This window comes from Crocodylus siamensis, chromosome 12 (genome assembly GCF_052110815.1).
Source record: "Crocodylus siamensis isolate JL-2025a chromosome 12, ASM5211081v1, whole genome shotgun sequence".
In the NCBI taxonomy this organism is placed as follows: domain Eukaryota; kingdom Metazoa; phylum Chordata; order Crocodylia; family Crocodylidae; genus Crocodylus; species Crocodylus siamensis.
In genome coordinates this window covers 46,176,077-46,198,395 of record NC_143406.1, presented here as the reverse complement: position 1 = coordinate 46,198,395, position 22,319 = coordinate 46,176,077, and the positions used below count along the sequence as shown (strand labels likewise).

At 51.0% G+C, this 22,319-nt stretch overlaps 1 protein-coding gene across 1 annotated transcript; it reads right to left on the bottom strand.

Annotated features, from left to right (window-relative positions):
- Positions 1-1,414: 1,414 nt before the first annotated feature.
- Positions 1,415-21,266, bottom strand: ALKBH5 (alkB homolog 5, RNA demethylase). The gene is made up of 4 exons (XM_090024141.1): positions 20,239-21,266; positions 12,962-13,042; positions 8,248-8,403; positions 1,415-6,660 (listed from the first exon to the last, which is right to left on the bottom strand). The coding sequence occupies exons 1-4, from the start codon at positions 20,955-20,957 to the stop codon at positions 6,477-6,479; spliced, it is 1,140 nt and encodes a 379-aa protein (XP_089880267.1). The 5' UTR covers positions 20,958-21,266; the 3' UTR covers positions 1,415-6,476.
- Positions 21,267-22,319: the final 1,053 nt, after the last annotated feature.

Sequence of the window (22,319 nt, the reverse complement as noted above, 5' to 3'; positions counted from 1 at the left end):
GGACAGTGATGTCTCAGCACTAGGGTAGGGAAGGAAGGAAGAGAAGATGCACGGGGGACCCAATTTGCCTGAGGGCAGAGCACCAGCGCAAGAAGCAGCACCCCCCACAAGAGCTCTAGCAAGCAGCTCCACCTACCTGCCCCAAGGAGAGGGAGCTGGGGTAATGGGGGCACATCAGACAATGCGCCTTGGCTCCCCCAGTGACAAGCCACTGGGAGGAAGCTCTGGCAACACAGCAGACAGATAGCTTGGGTGTGTCGGGCCATGGGAGAGGCAGGCAGAACCAAGCTACTTCTTAATCCCAGGGCCAGGTCAAACCCAGACCAAGGAGGTGGCTCCAAAGCAGAGCGCTGTCGGCCAGCGAGCCCCCACGTGGCACTGCTGTAACTGGGGCAAGACGGCCGCTACCCTAGGAGCACCATGGGTTTGGGTTGAGCCTCATGTCCAAAGGGGCATGTCGGTCTCTGCATGGACATTAGGAGAGGCATGCTCACTGTTGGTCCGATTCTCAATCCAGTCCTGAACCTTCACCTCCGCTTCAGGACACTCATTTCCTTCAAGGCTCCTTGGATTTCTGAAGTGCTCTTCCAAGTTGTTCTTTCCCCTCCTGACCCTAATCAAGAACAGAAAAACCATGACAAGACATTTGGGAAACATCTTCCTACAAAGACCTCCTGGGCTCTGGCATGATCTGTCTAACAGGAGAGGCGGAAGTCCTGTCACTTCAGCATTTAAAGCAAGATGGACACCACATGCTAGCAGCTCAGGATAGAGATGAGTCATCAAGTGCTGGAGGGTTTTTCCATCTCTCATTTCCAGCATACAGCCCTTCTTGTGCAAGAACACATTATAATAAATGCTGTGTTGCCAGGGACCCATCAACTAACCTTTGCCTCCTTGGAGAGTAAGACTGGAGGGGCCCGCAGGAGGCTGTCGAGTTCAACGCCCTGCTCAAGGCAGGGTTAAGCCATCCCTGCTAAGTGCATCTGACCTGCTCTAAAAACACCTGTGGATGGAGGAGCATTTCTCCTCTGTGTGGCCTGGTCTAACGCTGAGCCACCCTCAAGGGGGAAAAGTGTTTCCTAATCTCCAACCTAAATTTCTCTTGCTGCCTTCCAAAACCATTTCTCCTTGTCCTGTCCCCACCTCCCTAGGGGGAGATGCTTTGCATCCTCTCTTTCCTTCCCACCCACACCTCTTTTCACTTTACTGGCACAGACATTAAGCGCCAATTTGATTTGAAGGACTCGGCCCCCAAAGCTCCAACTGAAGTCAAAACCCTCCTTCCCCCCCACAAATGAGCAATATGGGGCTTATGTGACTTGCTCTGGACAAGAGAGTCAGTGGCTTCGCGGCTCTTGGAGAGCAGCCGTTCTCCATGCGTACCCAAGAACTGCACGTGCACTCACGCAGCCAAGTGATGCTTTCTGCTTTTATTCAATTAAATGCAGCATTCTATACAAGGAAAAAAAAATGAAATCCATGAAACTTCAAACCCTGACAGTGAAGAACTAAAGTCTTCCTAAGAATCAACCGGAATTAAAAGATTCCCCCCCCGCGTTGTACTGTACATAAAATAATCTCTGCCCATTTACAGTGTTCCACACAGGACTTTTTTTTTATTATTTTTTTTTTGTGTATCTCAAACGTCAGAACTGTACAACTTTTGTTACAAACCACGCTCTCCTATGAAAAAACTTACAGAAAAAATATTGCCACTTTCTTTATTTGTAACAAAAAAATTAGAGAATCTTTAAAAAACAAAACGAAAGTCAGCCAGAACTTCAGGTGTGTGCGCGCGTGTGGGGGACAGGGAGGATGCTGGGGGCCAGCTGACGCATCGGGCTGCTGGCTCTCCTTCAGACTGGGAAAGGGAAATTGCATTTGGCATATAAAACTAGCCGTCACCGGGGGCAGGTCCAAACCAGAGTCCAGGGCCAGCTTTGAACTTCCCCCCCAGTTTCATGGCCATATGAAACTGGGGGGTGGGTTTAGACCCATCTCCAGCAAGCATCGCTATCAACAGCACGTACTAACAGCATTAAAAACAAAGAACAAAGAACTCCACCCCCCCACTCCCTCTTTCCCTGCACAGAAAATACTGGAAGATGCTTTGTATGAGATTCAAAACCAAAAATGGAAAGAAAAAAAAATAGTCAGCTTGTGCCTGCATGTGTTGTCACCCTGTGTCCCAGCTGAAGCTTCTGGCACGGGGAACTCAGGTGTGTGCACTGCTTGCCAAAATATAGGTCAACCTTCAAAAGCTGGTTAGGCAGCCCAACCTTGAAAGATGAACCAAGCCTTTGGATTACAGCTCATGCATCTCGTGACTCAGTGACTTGCACCAGCTGGACTAGAACTTCGCAGGTGGGAAAAGTCAGATGTGGCAGCTATGACCTTGCTGCGGGTATGTCTCACTTGCCTGGATCCTGTTAACACAAAGTGCCCTCCGAGCATCTGGCACCATCAAAGCAACGATGACCTTGGAAGGAGGAGTCTCAAAAAAGCATCCCTATAACACCACTCGCCTTCTCAGGGACCAGCCAACAGCTGAGTTTTTCTCCACTCACCATGCAATAAACTCGGGGTTTTTTTAAGACTCCTTTCACTTACATGCAGCCCAAGGATAACAGCAGCAGAAGTACAAAATTCCTCCCCTTCATTTATCTGCAAAGCAGAAAACATCTCCCTTCGTGAAGAAAAATACTGCCGTGGTCTTTGGGATTTTTTTTTTTTTTTTTTTTTGGTAATTTGGCAGTGCCTTTGATTTAGGGTGCCGGCTGCTGGACAGGTCTCACGTACTACATGCTTCTGGGTCACAGAGAGGAATCCTGACTGCATTATGGTGCGCTCTCAGGAAAAACGATTAAAACCAAGTGGGTCAAGCCCGTGACTGAGGCTTTGCTAAGTCACCAGCTCTCTTCCACACTGCACAGGTGGTCATGACCCCACTGCCAGCTTTTTACCACTTGGAGCAGGGAGGCAGCTGGAACATGGGTGATCCCTAATTAAAAAAATGAGTTGCTTGGGTTCTGGAAGTTTTCCACATCAGGGCAGTGCCCTGAAAGTTTGACCTGGCCTCACAGAGCACAGACATACAGCTATCAAAGCAAGATGTGGGTGGGATGAATTTCCTGAGCTGTTGTCAGATTAGGGAGTCTCCTGTCATTTGATATTGAGCTCGGTGTGAAGACATAGATTCTCAAAGTGTCCGAATGAAGGTTTCTTTCGGATGTGGATCAGTACAAAAGAACTAAGAACGTGCATCTACACATATACAAACGTGGGTCTGTATAAAATATCTGTCCACCTGGGGAGGATGGCCTGCAGACATACGGGGCGACTTCAGCCCACAGACAGCATCAGGAGTCACAACTAGTCATGCCCCAATTTTGCCAACTCGTCAATGCTGCAACCAAAGAAAAAACACAGATTTGATGCTAACCCCAAGGGGCACTGCTGCTCGCTCAAAAGCTGTAAAACTAAATGAAGCGTGAAGATGGAGAAGCAGAAAAAAGGTTGCACGGAGGAATACAAAATAAACCCAATGAATGCACCCCTGCTGCACACAAGGGGATGGAACGAGGTGTCGTTATACCTTGCTAGAGGAAAGACCTTGATGCATGAGACATTAGTAGGTCTACCACTCCTTTCCCAAGAAAAATCCAATACCTCATTCCACTCTAGGTAACACAGCGAACCGTGCTCTATTAGTGGCCCCACCAGTGAGCATCACCAAATTGTCACCTCAGAGGCAAAACTGAAACCAACTTCATCTGAAGATGGAGAGCCAGACTGCAGGGGCAGGCTGAAAGCAGTGTGGGTAGAAGGATCCACTGCATGTACTAGGAGGAAAGAGAAGCACTGATTACTACTGTTTCTATTCATCCAGCCAGAACTATGTTTAAGCAGAAACACTGAGCTATTGTATAAGCAGGAGGGGCTCAGCACAGCCCCTTAGAAGTGATGGGGCTTTTAAAATGCAAATCCAAAAACTGCCTAGTTCATAAAAAACAGGCACTCCTAAACCTCCCATGACCAGCCACCATCTTGTAGAGGGGCTGATGTTTAGGGTGTCTGCCATAAATGGTAACACCATGGATCCAGTATACGGGCTGGTTTCAAACACTCAGAAAAACCCAATGTCCCCAAAGAAAGCACTCCCCTACTCAGTGTGAGGATGGCTTGGAGTTGGCCTGCTGACAAAGCTAACAAGTGAAAGGGCAGAGAAATGCCAGCTTTAAAGACAAGCCTCAATTTTCAAATGCAGTTGACATCCTGAAGGCAACCAGAAGTGTGAACTTCCACACCAGGGCAGAAGCAGTGGGGTTCACTCGATGGGCAAGCAACAGGCTCCTCTCATCTTTGAGGCGTGCAAATTGGAGTTCTGTGGCAGAAATGCAATCCAAACACCAGGTTGAAGGATGACAGATAACCCCCAAAGGGCCTGAGTCTCATGCGGATAAAAGTTCTCCTGAAGTTATGTTTGCAACAGGACCATCACTAGGGGCCAGGAGAAGAAAAAAGCATGCATAAAAACTAAGAGGTGGGCAAGCATGCTAGATTTCTAACAGCACATGAAGAAACAAGGCCTGGTGGGCTGAAAACATCTCAGTGAGAGCATCAGGCTGTATTCAAAATGTATTCGATCCTTTTCCTGTGAAGCGCGCGGACCAGCAGAGAGCACTGAACACACAACCAAAGAGAGCTGCAATTTTTAAAGAGTTTAAGACAACTTAAAAAAAAAAAGACCACTCCTTGCAGCTGCTGCTACCTGGCTTCAAGATACTGAATTCAGAGAGGGTTTCTTTCCACCCCCCGTTTGTTAAAGTCAGGTTTCTAAATGTGTTATTACAAGGAGGCTCTAAGCCAGGATAATGCAGCCATGTGGGTGCAAAGACAAGCAGGAAGCATGGAGGGACTTCTGATATTCTAACCTCAACTCCTGCGTGCCACAAAGATGATCTCTTCGGTACTGTTTTTCAAGCCACGGAGCTTTCTGCACCAGGAATTCATACTGACATTCGAATCAGCAGAATACAGGCATTGCCCAGCAGTTCCCGTGTTTGCCGGGGAAAGCCGAGCAGCAGAACTAAGCAGGTCTGGAGACCCCCAACCTCCCACCACCAAGCCAACTGCAAACACTGAAGCAAGAACAGGACTGCTAGCACTACTCGGGCAATGTCATGGAGCACACCTCTGCAGTGAAGTCCAGCAGATTCCTTGGGTTGTTGCAAAGCTCTGGGGTGTCCTCAAACGAGGCACTCGGGAGAGAACACCGTCTTGGATCGAGCGGGTGAGGACCCAGGAGGACAAGCTCCTACCTGCACAGAGAGACCACATCCTACCGTGCTCCCCAGTCAGCCCCCTCACAGTGCAATGCAACCCCGACAGATCGTTCTGGCTAGTCTCTCGCTTGGAGAAGGGGAAAGCATGTACCCAACACACACACACACGCGCGCGCACGCACACACACACGTGCGTCATCTTCATACTCAAAGTCCCAGGGGCTCCGATACAGATCTCAGTCCCCTGGCACAACAGGCCTCAAAGCCAAGCAGGACACGATGTTTAGGGTCCAAACAACACACCTCTGGAAAGGAAACCTGCACGTATGCAATTACAGACAAAGGTCTAGCAGACAATTACTTCAGTTCCTAAAGGCTCTGTTCTCTCTGCAATGAGCCCTCAGAACCAGCCTTTCTGTGGGCACAAGTTTACGGCTGCTCTTCACAGAGAAAACATACCTTTTAGTTAGCAGCGCAGAAGACAGGATGCCAGCGAGGCCAAGCGAGCTGGAGGATGGGGGCTGGAAGGGGAGTATATGGCATTTAAAAACTGTTACTAAAGTGCAACAAATGTCCTAAACGCTCTGTAACCGGATGCAGTGAGAGGTGTCTGCAAGCTTCTAATTTCCAGTTACTGCAGGGCACCCTTAACAAAAAAAAAAAAAAGAAAAGAAAAAACCCTCACTATATAGTAGCAGACTGAGGAGCCCTTTGGTGTAGCATGGAGTAGGAGGCCACGAGAGTTACAATTCTTGGGGTCAAACAGCAGATTTAGAACATGTGAAAAGAAACAAACACACAAGTTAAAGCAAAAGGAAAAAAAACCCCAACATTTTGTGACTTTCCAGCAAGGAAACCTCTCACTTTTTTGGTGTTTGGGGGAAAATAAAAAATGCCAACAGCCAGCCTGGCCCAGCTCTGACATTCACTGCTTCGGGAGGGAAAGCAGCTGTGTTTGACCCACTACTCGGGAAACCGTGGGTGGCACCAGACACGTCCCAGTGCTACGCGTGCCTCAGTTTTACTCCATTCGTAACGCAGCCAGCCAGATCCTTTCCAAGGACTCATCAGCTGAAAGGAAAGAACAAAACCAAAAACTGAAGCTAGATGGAAAATAGCTGGAGGGGGAAAGTTTTCACAGATCAGAGGCCGATCTCTCCAGCTCTGGGACCCTCAGAAGCCCATTCCTCAATGTCGCCTCATTTTAACCTTCCTGGCTGGACTTCCATCCTCCTCCTCCTCGTCATAGTCCTCCGTGTACTCGTAAGACCTTCGCCAATAGTTCTCTGAGCTGAAGTTGCTTCGTCTCCTGTGTTTTGGTAAGAGGACCGAGCGCCTGTTCTCTTCTTTATCCATTTCTAAAATCCGAGGCCTAACAAGAACAAAAGCAAACTTTGGATTAAACTGATATTCCAGAAATGGCTGTATTTAAAAATAAAATCCCTCTACAAAGTCCTACTTACTTTGACCAAATTGACCCCAAATGGTCTCAGATTCTCTCCTCAGTTCCCACAACACACTATCCCAGCAGTCCCAGGAAGACCCACACAGCGGAAGCAGACCTAATTTAGACGTTCAGCATGAGTGTTGGGGAGGATTTGCTGTGGCAACGCACATTCTTTCCCTCTACATCACAAGAGTCTTCATATTTCACACATTCTCACTGCCGTCTGGGCTGCAGTAAAGCTTTTAGACTGGGCAGAAACCACCACAACTGGGCAGCTGCTTGGCTTTCCCTTCCTGTGTGCAGCTGATGGTACCATACATTACCACTGCGAAGGAAGATCCCTGCTGTGAAGGGCACCAGGGGAGAATCCACATCATTCACCTCGCGCTGGGTGAGCACAGCGCTCACTAGCCTAACACTGCCTCCCAACTGGCTCCGTTTCTCAGTTCGTGCCCACACAGTCTGACATGACTCAAACAAGCCCAGCCCTCCCAAGACTGCCTGCAGCTGTATCGCAGTCAAGCTGCAAAGCCAAGCCAACCTTTGGATGTGTGTGTGATGTCCAGAAGAGCCTCTGCCCTAATCCTCACCAAGCCCCAGAGACACCTCTGGGAACTGGGAAGCCTGATCAGGCCTTATAGTGCATAAATATGGGTGAGCTACTCCGATTCTGCACCACCACCAATTTTTCCTACCATGGGAATATAAACCCTGGCTAGAAACTCTCCTGAGTGTGTACTCGCAGGGGAACCCTTACGTTACTGTGTGCACTGAACTACACCCATTACAAGTGCCCACGTCCTTGGAGCTGCCAGACCCAAACAGCTTCCAAGAAGGAGCTGACATCCGTGCCCTTCTTGGCACCCAGTGCCAGTACACAGATCACCAAGAGGACACAAGGAAGGCAGGTCTAAGAATCATCCCACCCAAGAGTCCCTCTCTTCCTTTGTGGCGACACCTTTAATTCTTTTGGAAAAAGTGCCACTTCATCATCTGCAACAGCTGTGCACTTGCTTGGCAAGAGAGGTCAGAAATAATTAGTTACCGGGAAATCAGCGTTCTGAATTACTGCATCAAATGAGGCAAGCCTATGGCTTCTCCGTTGGCAATAAAGATGCAGGCTGCTTACAAATCAAAGCTTAGCTTCCCCTGGTATCCAAGTTAGGCTTCAAACCAGTTCTGATGATTTAGATCTGCATTCCACTAAAGCCTGTATGTGTCTGTAGAGAGCGCCAAGGTGGGAACCATAGGAAATGTGAGCAGGAAGCGTGTGCAGAAATATACTGGGCAAGAATGCAAGCGGGAGGACGTGTTACACAGCACCGCTATAGCAGTGGTGATGCCTTCTGGCTTAACAAACGGGTATGAAACGGGCCATTCTAAAAGTGGCGATTCCCACTTGGCTGATAAACAGCACATGCCAAGACTATGCCAAACACCAAGAAGCTTTGCAACACCACAATGCCACGAGCACCCCACCCAGATGACTTTTCACAAGGGAGCTGGACTTACCGGTGAGCAGCATCAGGATCTGCTTTCCGATGGGACCGCTTTGGTTTCAGGATCTGGTCCCTGTTGCTTCCTGACAGTCGGTCAGAGGTGTAACCTGCTGTCAACACAGAGCTACTCAGCGATTTTGTTTCCAATCGAGGAGCATCTAGTCTTGTTCTGTGAACATTTAAAAGACAAGTGTTTTCAAAGAGTCTGCGGGAAAAATGCTAAGATCTCAGTAAGATATTCTACCTATTTCAACCAATATGAAACCCAAATCCAAATCACACAGCTCGCACCCACCACTACACCCAAGAAAGCCAAGCTCATTATAAACAAGGCAAGACCTATCCTGAAAATCCCTCAGCTTCTGGACTAAAGATCTGCCAGGAAATCTAGCACATGAAACCGAAACAGCCAAGTTAACACAGGTCAGTAAGTGTGAGAGTTAATGATTACCCAGGGTTTTAAGCTGCTGAACAAAGTATCGAGGAGTGATGCAAAGAATTCCCCTGCTCTGGTACACGGAGCAATGGCTAACTTCACCGTCATATTCTGTCTACCTAAATTGGGAGCCGTTGCTGAGGCCAGGGCAGCACAACTAGGGTTGCAGAGCTTCACTTAAAAACTTAGAGGATTGCACAAGAGAGTCAGGTGGAGATCTGAAAGATGGGAAATTCCATTCAAAAGCAGCAGTTGCGACACGTTCTCTCAGTTACAGTCAGAGAGAACCTGTGTGCTTAAACCAGGAGCCGTGCTGGCAAACGGATCTGCTACAACAGACAGAAAAGCACTGTTTACCCAGACGCCGCTGTACCTGGCAGCTTGTGTGGACAGCATGGGAAGGAAAGAGCCATCTGAGCTTAGCCTGGTTACAACCGCATAGCGGTAATATGCTTAGACACGAGTCTTTGGCTTCAACGATATTTGAAGCAGTTTAAACAAGGCCAAGATCCAGGACAAAGAAAAAGGCACTGCAGAACAGCGTATGTGGGCGAGATGCTCCGTGCACCCTCCAGAACCCTCTTGCTCCTCTGTGTTATTTCTGCGGTCTCTGCCTCCCTCAAACGGCATCTGTTCGCGTGCCGTGATCGACATGTACAAGTTTGGGTTCGAAGAGGCGGAGAATGTGCTTCTGCTCTGCTCTTGAACTCCAGCTTTCCAACCTGGTTTCCATAGAGTGCAGGAAAGCCGAGGAGCCTTCCAAACCGCGGGCAAGAGCCGTTTGCAGTTGCTGAGCAACCATCTATACTTGTCCCTCACCAGCTCGTTCTCTCCGCTGCAAGTCCTGTGTATCGACACACGAATCTGTCTACAGGCATGTTTTTGTACACAAGGTTTGCCTAGCGCGCTGTGAAAAGGAAGGGAGAGTTTAAAGCCGGTATTATTTTAGCAGTTTGCCTGCTCCGTTGTTCCATCTGTGCATAGGCCAGAAATCTGATCTGTGCCCCGGCAGAACACTGGATGCAGAAGTGACAGCCGGTCCCATGCTGGGCTGTCTGATGGCCACCCCCAAAACCACATATAAAGATGCCAAATACAACGTAAACCGTTTGCTGCCCATTAGCAAATGTTAAAGTCAGTTCTGACAGGCATCAGAAGCTGGGCAATGGGACTACAAACAAACAAAACTGTGCTGTACCATCAGTACAAATTTGCCAAATCACGAAAGGAAGAGATTATATTAAATAATGCACTTCTGTAAAGCAAGGGGAGAACTCCAGCATCTGAGGGCAAGGGGTGATGGAAGCAACCCCCAAAGTTTAAAAAAAAAAAAAAAAAAAAAAAAAGGAATTTCTGCACAGAAATAGAGACTTGCCTTTCTAACCTAATTTGTGCCTATCTGAAACTTTGAGAGGCGTAAGTCTTAGCTTTGTCAATGAAAGCTTTGATCGAGGTCACTGCCCCAGTCACAGCATCCAGGGAAAGAGAGAAACAAACCAGCCATTCAGTTTTCAGCTACAGAAGCAGGAGAGATGGGCTACACATTCACCAGCAAGTTATCCGAAGCCAAAGCTCTCTATAACAAATGCTGCTACCAACGTGCTCAGAAAATCCATCACATAAACCGCTATCAAAGCCCAGCAGAATAATATCAGGTTGCACTAACACTGTTCACAGTTATAGGGAAAGTGAGGGAGAGGATTGTTTTTATTTATTTTTTTTAATTTAGAAATTTCACCCCCCCAACCCCAACGTCTTCTAAGATCTTGGACACAAGAAATTCCAGCCTTTGCTGGTGCCCTTGCAGCCCAGCACTCTGGTGCAGACAGGAAACACTGCAAACATCATTGTGCTTTCACTGCACTAAAGCGTTAACACCCGGCTTGTAACCGTGCCGTTCTCACGTTCCACCAAACTGATCGAACCCCAGATCATTTCTCCAATGCGTGCAGTTTTGCTCTCCCATTGCTGCTGGCAAGATCAATCAATAGAGCCACACACGCAGAATGTGCACAGAAATGGATAAAAACCCAAAAGACTTTAGGGTAGCCAGCCACCTTGCTGCTTGGCTGAATGTACGTGCTTCTACCTACAGGCCCTCTCATTCTTCGGTGCATTATCTCTGTAAGATAACCTAACCAGACCCTGCATAAAATGTCCTTTGACATAACCAGCAGCTCTAATGCTAGCAGCCTGCCTAAAGGAAGCACTGATTTTCCTGGTTTCATAACATGCTATTTAAATCTGCAAGAGTCACATGATGCAGGACATGATGCAATTCACTGTAGGAATGCGTGTGACAGGATACAAATTTGATGAAGGTCCCTGAAGGCCTAATGGGGACAAGAGTCCAGGTTTGCAGGAACATGCACAAGTTCAAACAAGCTCCCACTTGCAGCGTCTGTAGCACACGCCTTTGCAAACTGGGATATGCGCTTTTTGCTCGGTGCTGGGCGATGCTATGAAGACAAGGAAGAGAGCAGGTTAGGATACAACCAGGTTTCTTTGCTACTCCATCACTGGCCGAACGACTATCAAAATCCAACAGTGGAAAGTCCAGACATGGACTACATGGACACAGAGCGCAAGTAAGGACTGAACTTCACTCAGTGCCCAAGGCAGCTTCTACGAGCTGGGCTAAGCCAACAGCCTCGGCAGGGCCAGCAGATCCTGCTCTCCAAGGCCTGGCACTGTCCTAGTTAAGTAGACTGGAACTAGCTAAACTAGTAACATAAAGACTTGGAGCCCATCGCTCAGGCTCCAGCGACATAAGCAATGTTGTTACTAACCCAAAATGGGAACAGGATAAAACCAGTCAGTTGGGCTTTCTGCATCAGAGATGTGTAGCAGTTTAACTTGTTTTTGATCTATTTAGCCAGGCACCGACCCGACACAGCAACCCCCGTCTCCCACCCCTGCCTGTGCTCCTCGGTCCTGAACATTTCACAATGGACAAGCACCTACGGCAGCACTGCTCAGCATCTTGCCTTTCTTTAGCATGGCTGCTGCCATTCCCAGTGGCCCCAGCACAGCAGCCTTCCAGTCTCCACGATAAGGGCAAGGGTTCTGGTAGGCTACAAGCCACAGTGCACACTGGATTCTCTTGTCCCTTCATTTAAACCCACGCTCTTTCATTATGTGCCATGACTTTACACCTCCAGCCCCTCACCCCTGTGCAAGCTACTCTTGCCATGCTGTTGCCTCAGGGCTTTGGCCTTCCCCGTTCTCACTTCTCCACCCAGATGTCCAAGTCTCCACTTTGTTGCTGGGCTGATGTAATGGGCACTGCGTTGTGCTGTCCATGCCACCAGGTTACCCTGAAGCCAACTGAGCTGTCTGGAAGCTCAAAGAAGTCGGTGTCTAGATTTTCAGCCTTGTAGCTTTGTTTCTGCCTGGGCTGCAGCCATTCCACTCTACCCTCCCCTGCCTGCATCCTTCTGGGTTTGATGCCAAGGAATTAGTCACTTTTTCATTTTGAATGGCTTTTCTTGACAGAGCAATTCCCCAACGACTTTCCCCTTGAAGGCAGGAGTCCAGAGCAGGCCACACAGCAGGCATAATTGACATTAAAGTAAAGTTTCTGCTAGACCTCTTAAAGCTATACGCCAGACACCAACCACAAGATACATACCCATCTCATTTCAGCTGGAGGCATTTCAAGACAGTGCCTTCAGTGAGAACTGATTCAACAAGGTGCTGCCTCTCGCCAATCAAGCCCCAAACTGGTTTATGGGCCTAGCTCTTTAATCCATTATACCCACTTGCCTCCAGCATCAGCATTTGTTTCCCCAGCAGGAGTGAAAGTCATTCCCTCCCCAACCCAGAACTCATCAACTTTGTCAAATGACTTATGTACAGCAGGTTGTATGAGAATATTACCTTGAAGGTACCTTGACACCACATGATCAGCCCCTTCAATTTGACACCAAGCCTAAAATTCTCTTTATTTTTTTTAATTAAACCAGGTAATGAAAGCACAATGAATGGATGCAAATGCAAATGCGGTGCTTGCAAACCTCAGACCTCACATCAAGGTACCAGGGCATTAGAGCCAATGTGAAAACTGACCACATTTGTAACCAAAGAGGCTGAAGAGATCAGTCAGCTTTCGCTGTCCAGCCAAGCCCAGCACAAGAATGGAACAAGCATCGTAAGCAGATGTCATATTAATGTCCTCGCTAACATTTGGACAGCTAAAATAACTTGGAAGTATGTTGCCAGTGCTGTGAAATGATAGTTAGGCCCAGCTTTGCTGTTCCCTTACAGGTCAGCCAGCCGCTTGCACACTTACTTTCTAAGGATGATAACAGCCCTCCTCTCCTTGATGTCTTGTGGTCGAATGCAGTGTGTAATTTCATCAGCTGCGTATCCACTGGACAACAAGAGGGTTGGGGGGGAGGCAGGGGTGGAGAAGGAGAAAAGAAAACATTGTGAGTAGGCTGACCAATAACTCTGCAAATTATCACCAGTCTGAGACTCAGTCTTATTTATCCCATAACTTTCAAGAGCTCTTCCCCGCTCCCCAGCAAACAGAACAACACAACCCACCTTCCACAGCTTCTGCTTTTCAATTCAGATGAGCAAAGAAAAACCCAAGGATGTTAACATTATCCAGGCCTTGCCATTCTCTATCACAGGTTTTTAGCAGATGCCAGAAGAAATTACCACCAGCCACAGTCATAAAGTGCGTTATGGAGCGTAAATTCAGTCAACTCATTTAGTGAATTTAAAGAGCAATATAAAACCCACCGCATTACAGGAAGGGATCTTCCCAGGCAATTCCCCACCCAAGAAGCTACTTCTGTGATTACCGAGATCTGCAGCTTGCCTGCAATTACAAGGGCTGTCGTTCACTTGAAGTTCTGCCTTTTGCATTACCTCCGAGGCTGTCGGCTACACGATGACAGGTGGATTTGAACATTAACGCATCTGCCTACTGGAAAGCTGTGCGGTGAGGAAGCGGTAAACGCCTCTGTCCTGCTTCCCAACCACCACTAAATGAAGACTGGATACTGAGGCTTATTCCCCAAGCGTGCAACACAAGCACTGCCCTTCGATATCCCCTTAGGGATTCTGCTGGTTGAATCAATCAGATCCAGTCGTGGCGCATGGAAAATTTAGTTTGAAGCCCCAAATTTATCTAAGTTCCATTAACTAAACTGCAGGTCTAGACCACTGAGAATTCATATGGGGCTGAGACACTAGATTGTCTGAGCTATCAAGTATTAGGGCCCCCTCGAAGAGGTGCGTACTGGAAATAAAGTGTATTGTCATTCACAAAGAGCATGGAAGACATTACTTAATCTAACAAGCCTTTCAGGCAGGTGGTAAGAAGAGAGGAGGCTGTTTGTACTCTCGGAAACACTAGGCTATTTCTAGGTATGCAAAACCTCAGACACTTGCTATAGAAGTCTCCCTCCACAGCTGTTTTTTTTGTTTGTGGATACATTCTTTGGCTAGAATGGAATTAGTGAGGCAGGCAGCCTGGCCAAGATCTTGCAGAGCATCGCCACACCACGTTAATATGGAGGATGGCAGTCACACCTGCTTGGAAAACAAAGGGACTAAGGGACACCCTCCTGGCACGGAAGCTGTTCCCTTGATGAAGAGCATGAACTGATCCCTCGGAGATGGGAAAGGGCAGCACTGGGGTAGTTCTTCCACCCAGCTCCCCACTCCCCGACGGTGGCTCCAGGCTGCACTTTTGGCAACACAAAATGTTCCAAACTGGACCACAGCAGCTTGCAAGGACAGAGGGGATTTCTCAGGGGACCCTGCTGAGGTCAGTGTGGGGTGATATGCACACAGGATTTGGCCCAGAGGAAAGAAAGAGGTCACTGTATCCCCCAAAGCAGAACTACTCGTTTTCCAGTTACCTGGTTGTTACGACAGGTCACCCCTCCCTCATCCACATGCAGCCCTTTGACTTCCAGTCTAAACACGGGGCCAGCATCAAGGCTCCAGCAAACTCCAGGCCGGGTAACAAGGAGGAGCTACAACTTAGTATTCTGCACTGCATCTGCCAGTTCTGTAAAATGTTTCTATTTTTAATTTTCTTTTCTGCTGCTCTCATTCTTTCCTCATTCCCCAAATGCTCAGAGACCGGCTGGGAGCGGTGGCTGCCTGCAAACACTCGTCTGCCTTCGCCAGAGAGGAGCCAGGCATCAGTCCACTTTCCAGAACCACAGCCTGGCCTGGTAGAGGGCAGGTTCTTCGAGCAGCTCTGCCCAGAGGCAAGAGAGCCTGAGACTGGGCTTTTTGTGCGCATGGAAGAGACTGGCCTGCCCACGGCACAGGGAATATGGTCTTCCTTTCTCATTCCAGACTGCAGCAGTACTCCTTTAGCAGAGCGCTCAATACAGTAGCACTGATCTGGCTGCAGGTGTATCAGAGAAAGAGTGTTATTGAGCAGCTTAATTATTAAGGCGTTGCTATGCTTTGGAATTTTTGCTTCAAGCTCCAGCGAGTCAATTAAGATCCTCCATGTTAGCGTTCACTTTAGGAGGCCTTTAGGAGAAGGAGCAAGCCTATTTCTGAACCTGAACTGTCTAGCACTAGAGGTCAGGCAGGGCGGCTGCCCCAATGGCTTATTGGACGGACACCTGCTTTACAGCCTCATGCCAGTTTGAAACTAATAGCAGTCACGGCTGTGGATGTGCAGCAGGCCTGGAGCCTCCGCTCTGCTCAGAGGGGCCTGCCAGGAGCACGACGGCAGTCACTGCCCGCCGGTGCTTAGCCCATGCTCCACAGAGACTGAGTCCAGGCTGCAAGCAGCCAGCAAAGCAGTCTGAAAAGGGCACTGTTGGTGGCCGTTTCATTGGGGCTGGTCCTCTACATCCCCCCGCAAGATTTTCAAGACACCTTTTCTCCTAGCCTAACACCACCACTGACACCTGGCAAACAGAGCCCGAACAGACCGAAGCAGGTATTCGCTCACACTCAAAGCACCTGGGAGGACAGGGAAAGGCCATTCCTTACTTCCTCTAGCCTTCCTTTTAGACTTGGGGCAAGATCTTCTGTCTCCAGGTCTCAGTTAACTCCACTTGATGAACAGATTATGGTCTCTCTCACTGGGGTATAAGAAAGGGTTTGTTCGTTGCCTGGAACAAGACTGGAGGTGTCCAAAGGGGGAACACTCCAGCTGCACAAGTTTCCTGCCTGTTTTGTAGTCCAGGAACAGGAGGTATGGCCTGGTGACATACGCTGCCTATGGCTCTGCACTAGTCTGGCCAAGATCCCCTCTGCAGCATAGTACACCAGCGGTGCAAGCCAGTCATCTCAGATGAGGTCTGTACACTGCCACAGAAACAGCCGCAGGTTTTAACCAAGAAGGGCTTGATGTCTCACTAGAGGTTTAAAAGAAGACTTATTGCTGGCATTGCTGAGAAGATTTAAGTTCAAACAGAGCCTCGGGGGGGCGGGAATGACACGACACAACTCTACTTGCCTATTTCCCACTGGCAAAGGTGGAGCTTCCTCTAACAGGAGCCAACGGGCCTCTATCAACTGCCAAAGATTTAAGTGTTTTCACATGAGATGCCAACCCCGGCAGCTAAGACGACGTTCTCCCTACACCTGCGAAGGAAGCACGTCCAGCCTGTGCTGCCTGCAGGCAGCTCAAAGGCCTCCACAACGCAGTCTCTTCTAGTGCCAGAAGGTCAAAACCTGCCTCTCAGTCATTTCCCTGCTCTTCTGAATGGTGGGCAGCCAGTAGGCATCTTCCTCTGCCTCGGGAAGGACCTCTGGGAATCGGGAGTAAGAAAAAAGTTCCCTCCCTCTTGTAGTAGCCAGATAGGGAGGGAGATGTTGGGACATCCAGTACCTCAATATTGACAGAAACAATGCAGTATTTTTCCCAGCACCCCCAAAAGCCAGGAGACAGCACTGCTAGGCTTTGACATGGGCATGTCATGAAATTCCCCCACAAAACAGTCATTATCAAAGACAAGGGAGGGTTAAGAGCAACCTAAAAGAACAGCTCTGAGGCCCAGGCTGAGGCACACAGGGTTGCTAGCAGCACAAAATAAAGTTTCCACTGAATCCTGTACGCTGCGAGATCACTGGGGACATTTATATGATCTGGACACTGGCCTGCCGAATACAGCTTGTACTAGAAAAACTCTTCTAACCCTGCACAGCTGCCCCAGTAGACTCCCAGTGTCTTTTCCAATTTAATATTTGCCCTCCTCCAGACACTTTCCCCAGAGTGAAGAGGCAAGTTTTATTCACCCTGGCATCTGCATGCTATTTCTGCTTCTACTGCTTGCCTTATCCCTTTAAAAAAAGGAAATGTTCAAGTGACTGAATCAGTAGCCAACACCTACAGAAAGTTACAGCCCAGACGTAGGAGAGGCCGCAAAATGAATGACAAGGTGCTGACATCCAGCCTCCCTCACGGGACAAGAAACGCAGCAAAATTAGCGCTTTGATTTCTGGCTCTTTCTTTTGGGAGCTGGGATTCAGATCCTAGCCCTGGCCCTTCCATATCTAGAAGATGACTGCGGGAAGAAGTTACTTGACCCCTTAATTCCTCCCTCTACATAAGAGGCAGAATAAGGCATCACTTTAGCCAAGGTCCTGACAATCTAGAGATGACAGAGAGGATATCCTCCTGATTAGAGGATTGAATTAAAGGAATCCTAGATGGAGAAGCATGCACCTCTTCTAAAGAAAGGAGGTTGCTGGCAGGCACGTTGCTTAGCCCAGACTTTATCTGATGCATGTATCCAACGAGCGCAAAGGACTGGAAGCGTGGCCAGAAGCAATCTATTCCACAGCCAGAGGTACTCTGGGCTCAGGAGCTCATGTTTGTGTTAAAGATCTGGAAGTCTGCTTGCACGATACACTCTGTATCTACAAATATCAAATCCTGCCCAAGGTGGCATAAGAGTCCAGCATGGTGCAGATTAGGAGTGCAGTGCCTCTCATATGATGCCACAGGGTGTTTCTCTGACATGCATGAACCACAGGGAAAAAAAAAAAAGGCTTTAAAACTGACTTTTGAAGGGCACGTCCCACTGTATGTCAGGGGAAGGGATCAGCCGACCCCTCACTACCCTTCCCAAAAGAATCCCATTGCAGCGTGCTAGATTGCTTAGGCCAGGGGAGCCGGATAAAGAAAGGCAGAGAAGATCTGAAAGCAAAGGAGGTGGTTTTGAATCTGCTGATGACAGTCCTGGGAATGGAAGAAGAAACAGAAAGAGATGGGAAAGCAAGAGGCAGAGGGAAATAGCTGGGAGAACGCAGCTTTTTTTTCCCTTCGCACTCCCCAGCCGTCCCCTCCCACCAACAAAACAGATGTTGCCACGCTGCCTTCCCCAGAACCCAGCCCTGCCCTGCCAAGAACAGCCGCTGCCCCAGTCAGGTTTGAGTCACACACATTACACGCATGCCACTTCTATCTGGGCAGCTTCCCTATCTCCAGGGCAACTGCCTACGGGGAGCTGTTTACTTGGCTTTTCCCCTCCCACTTCGGAGAAGTGACTCCTCAGCACGACCAGAGAGGGCTGGATCTCCGGGGAGGCGTCACATCCAGCAGGACGGAGAAGACTTGCAAGTCATGTCCAGTCCCTCTCGAGCCTGGCGAGACTAAGAAATCATGACAACTTTTTATCCCAGTGGTTCTTGGTGCTGCAGACACCGCTGAATGCCCCTTAAGTGAGTGCTAAGCGCTTGGTAACAGCTGCACTGAAACTGAAATAATCCCCCATTTTAGAAAAGGTCTTTCCACTCCAAACCAGGACCTCTCATCTTGGGTTAGGTAATCAAGCTCCCACAGCCATCAGTAGCCGGAAACCTGAAGCACTGTTCAGAGCCACCAACGCTTGGGTGTTTAATCTCAGGCTGCTGAGACATGGAGCTGGCCCTAAGCATGCCAGGCTGCCGGGGGCGCTCCCAGGCTCCGAGCCTGAACTCCCTGGACCGCTCCCCTCCAGTAGCCCAGAGCAGAGCAACCTCAAGTCCTCCTGTCTCCACGAGCAGCCTCGAGGCCCCTCACCAGCAGGTTTTGGTATGTCACTTAAAGACCCTGACCCTCCTCCATTTTAAGGTCAGGAAAGCTTTCCTTTTAATTAAATGGGGATGGAAACCACCCTTCTGTTCATCTCTGAGTCCAGCTAGAATCCATTACAGCAACGTAAAATCTGCAATAGCACATCAAGCTGGCGGGCCAGCCAGCCTGGCTACTCCAGCCTGTGGCTGTCCCTAGCACCTGACCTCAAACCCGATTCATGGCTTCGAATAAACAGGCAGAACGCCATTAGCTTCAGGAGAGATGTGCCCACTTACATGTTAGTTTGCAATTCCCTCCTGTCCTACCGAACACCCAGGGAACCGTGAGGATTAGTTAATGTTTGTGCTGTGCTTGGGAGATAAAAGCTATGCGAGTGCTAAGCATTTATTATTAATGCACCTGGTCAATTGTGCAATGCTGCATGTACATGGGGGAAAAAAAAATTCTTTCCTGAACCCTGCGGTGATCATTTTACAAGCCAAAGCAGGAGATTGTGTTACCTTTAGAGAGCCTTGCAAGCAAGCGAGAACGTTTATCAAACTGGGGGGGAAGAAACCACACAGCTCCTAATTTATGGCTGCTCTGAAGTATATTAGGATGCGATTATATGGGCGCTCCAGGCAGACGGAGCTCTGCAGGGCTCCTCTGAGCTTTGGGGTGAATAAACCCTCCATCACGAAGTCAGGCAGCCCCAGTGCTTGATTCCTTCCCTCTCGCATTGCCTAAAAAGCCACCTGTTCCACGAGGCCACACGCACTAATGATCATAGGCAACACTACCAGCTGCCACCTGTACTGGTCTGAGTTGCAGACAGGGCCGTGTGACCCAGGGGATGGAGAAAGGGATTAGGACCAGGGATTCCCACAAGCCAATCCCTGCTTTACCAGGGACCTGCCGCGTGACCTTGGACAGGTCATTTACTGCCTGTGGCTGTTTCTCCATTTGCAAAACGGAGACCAAGATACGCCTGGAACGTCTACCGTACAGCACGGTTGTGCAGGGCTCGCTCCACACTGCGGGGTCTCACTGCCAGCTGCCTTTCCAGAAAGAGAAGCCTTAGCAGTCCCAATCTACAGATGGGGAAGATGAGGCCAGTCACGCCCCCTCCCTATGTTTAAGGTCAGAAAGGAAGTTGGCGACTGAGCTATGAATAGAACCCAGGAGTCCCCGCTCCAGACCTGCTGCCCTGGAACGAGCGCTAGCAGGCCGAGGCTCCATTTTGTGCATCTCTGCCTGGATTTCTGCCACTGACAAGGGCGGATTAAAGCTAAAAATGGAGCTCAACCCCACCAGCGCTCCACATCCAGATAGATGCTAAGTCCCTTACAGGTAAGCCAGCCCTGATGTGCTGCCTGAATCACGGGTCCAACCAGCCCCCCAGAGGTCTTTGCTCCATCCTCCGAGGGGGCAGAAAGCAACCCGCACCCGCTCCGCTACGGAAAAACAATTCACCCTTGTATTATTAGTGGCGAGCAGCCGCGTTACTCAAGGATCAAAGCTAAGGGGTGTCTCAGTTCATTCCCTGAAACTCCGAGGCCTTGCACTGCATTAGTTACCTGAGCACAGTGACACTCCCTCTCCTCACAGGCAGGAACAAGACGGGTTCAGAGACCCGGATGGGCTTGAACTGGAACTTACACCCAAAGCAGAGCGCGGAGTCGCTGAAGAAAGACACGGAGACGATGGGCCTCTCGAAGATGTGGATGGGGTCCACGTGCGAGACGATGCAGCCGCCGGGCTGGTAGTCGTTGATCACGGCGCTGTTCACAAAGCCCTCGGGGATCACCCGGTGCTCCACCAGCCGGCGGATCACCAGGTCATGCACCCACTCGGGGATGGCGTCCACCTCGCCCCGCGGGTACAGCCGCTCCTGCCCGGGGCCGCGGCGCTGCAGCTGCGCCCCGTAGGTGTAGCCCTCGCCGAAGAAGTACTTGTTGCGCAGGGGGGCCCGGTCCACCGTGTGCTCCTTGTACAGCCCCTTCTCGGCCCGCGACACCACGTCCTCGATGCGCGCCTCGATCTTGGCGCACTCCTCGGGGCCGAAGAGCCGCAGCTGCCGGATGCCGCTCTTCACCTTGCGCGCCTCCTCCTCCTCCTCCTTCTCCGCCGCCTCCTCGTAGTCGCTGGGCTCCGAGTCCGACGCCGCCTGGTATTTGCGCTTGGCGGCAGGGGCGTCCCCGAGCTCCCGGGGGCCGCCGCCGCCTTTGTGGCCGTCCCGGTACGGCATCATGGACTGGAGCTTCTCGCGCAGGTCCGTGTAGCCGCTGCCGGCCATGCTGCGGCCTCTAGCGCCCGCTGCTCATGCCGGGGGAGCCCCCGCGGGGCCGGGGGCGCTGCATGCAGGGCCGGGCCGGGAAGACGCCCCACGGCACGTGCGGCCCCTCCGGGCTCAGGCGCCGTCCGGCACGTGCCCCGCCGCGCCGCCCATCGCCCGCGCGGGAAAAGGGGGGGCGGGGGGGGGGATTCCGCCGCGCGCCGCGCTCTACGTCACCAGCCGCCAGCCCGACATTCTAAAGAACTCCGGGGCATCCTCGCAGCGCAGGCAGCGCCACTGCGCAGGCGCGGCCGTCCGCCGGCTGGCAGCACGCAGGCGCGGACCCGCCCACCCCTCCCTGCACATGCGCAGCCGCGCCCCGCTGGTTTCCCCTCACCCCCCTCCTCTGCGTCTCACATCACGGGCGCATGCGTGTGAGGGGCCAACCACCTCAGCACCGGGGGAGGGGGGGCTCCGGTTGGCGCTGCGCGACTAACGCCGCCTCCCAGGGCAGTTTGTAATGGCGGCCCGCTCACTCCGCCCGGCTGGAGGGTGATTGGAGGAGCCGCACCGCGCAGGCGGGAGCAAGAGGGGAATGCCGGCTGCTGATTGGTGGATGCGGGAGCGGAGGGGTCTTTCGGGTGGTATAGGGAGGACCCCGGAGGGAGTGGGGGTACCCTAGGAGATGCCTGATGGGCTGGTGCAGGCGCCTGGCGGGGCAGCCCGGCTGTGGGGCGCCAGTTATGCCACATGGTCGGCGAGGCCGGGGCGGGTACGTGCCCCCAGGCCGAGCACGCCCTGCCAGCCGTGGAGGTGCTGCGGAAAGGAGGCTGGTGCCCCGCCACTGCCCCCTTGCAGCAGGGCAGACACGGGCATCCAGCAGGCCAGGGCCCAGCCCAGGGGTTCAGGCGCACACGCTGCCCCAGGAGCCCTTGATTTTGGAGGACGCCCCAATGGCCACGGCCCCTCCCCCCAGGCCAGCCATGCTCCCTCTTCCAGGCCCGAGTGCCCCCGGGGGCTCGGCAGCCACAAGTCTCTGTTTCAAAGCGCTCAGCGGCACAAAACCAGGGGCTGCTGTTTGAAATCTCCGCCTGCTTCATAAAAAACAGGCTCAAGCCGCGCCGGGACCTCAAGGCCCCGGCTGAGAACCGCGGTCCTGGGCTGCGGCGAGACGCGCGCCAGACTGGGAACGCGGATAGGCAGGAGCGAGGCCAGGGCAGGTGCAGCGCTGGGCCCTTCAGTTAGCCCTGCCCTGGTCCGTCTACAGCCTCCGGGAACTGTCCTCCTTGCTCCGAGCACCAGAAATAAGTGACCGAATAAGCCCTCTCCGCAGGTCACGCCGTGCCCCTTGGAAATCATCTTTCTCCTGCCCGCCTGCCAATC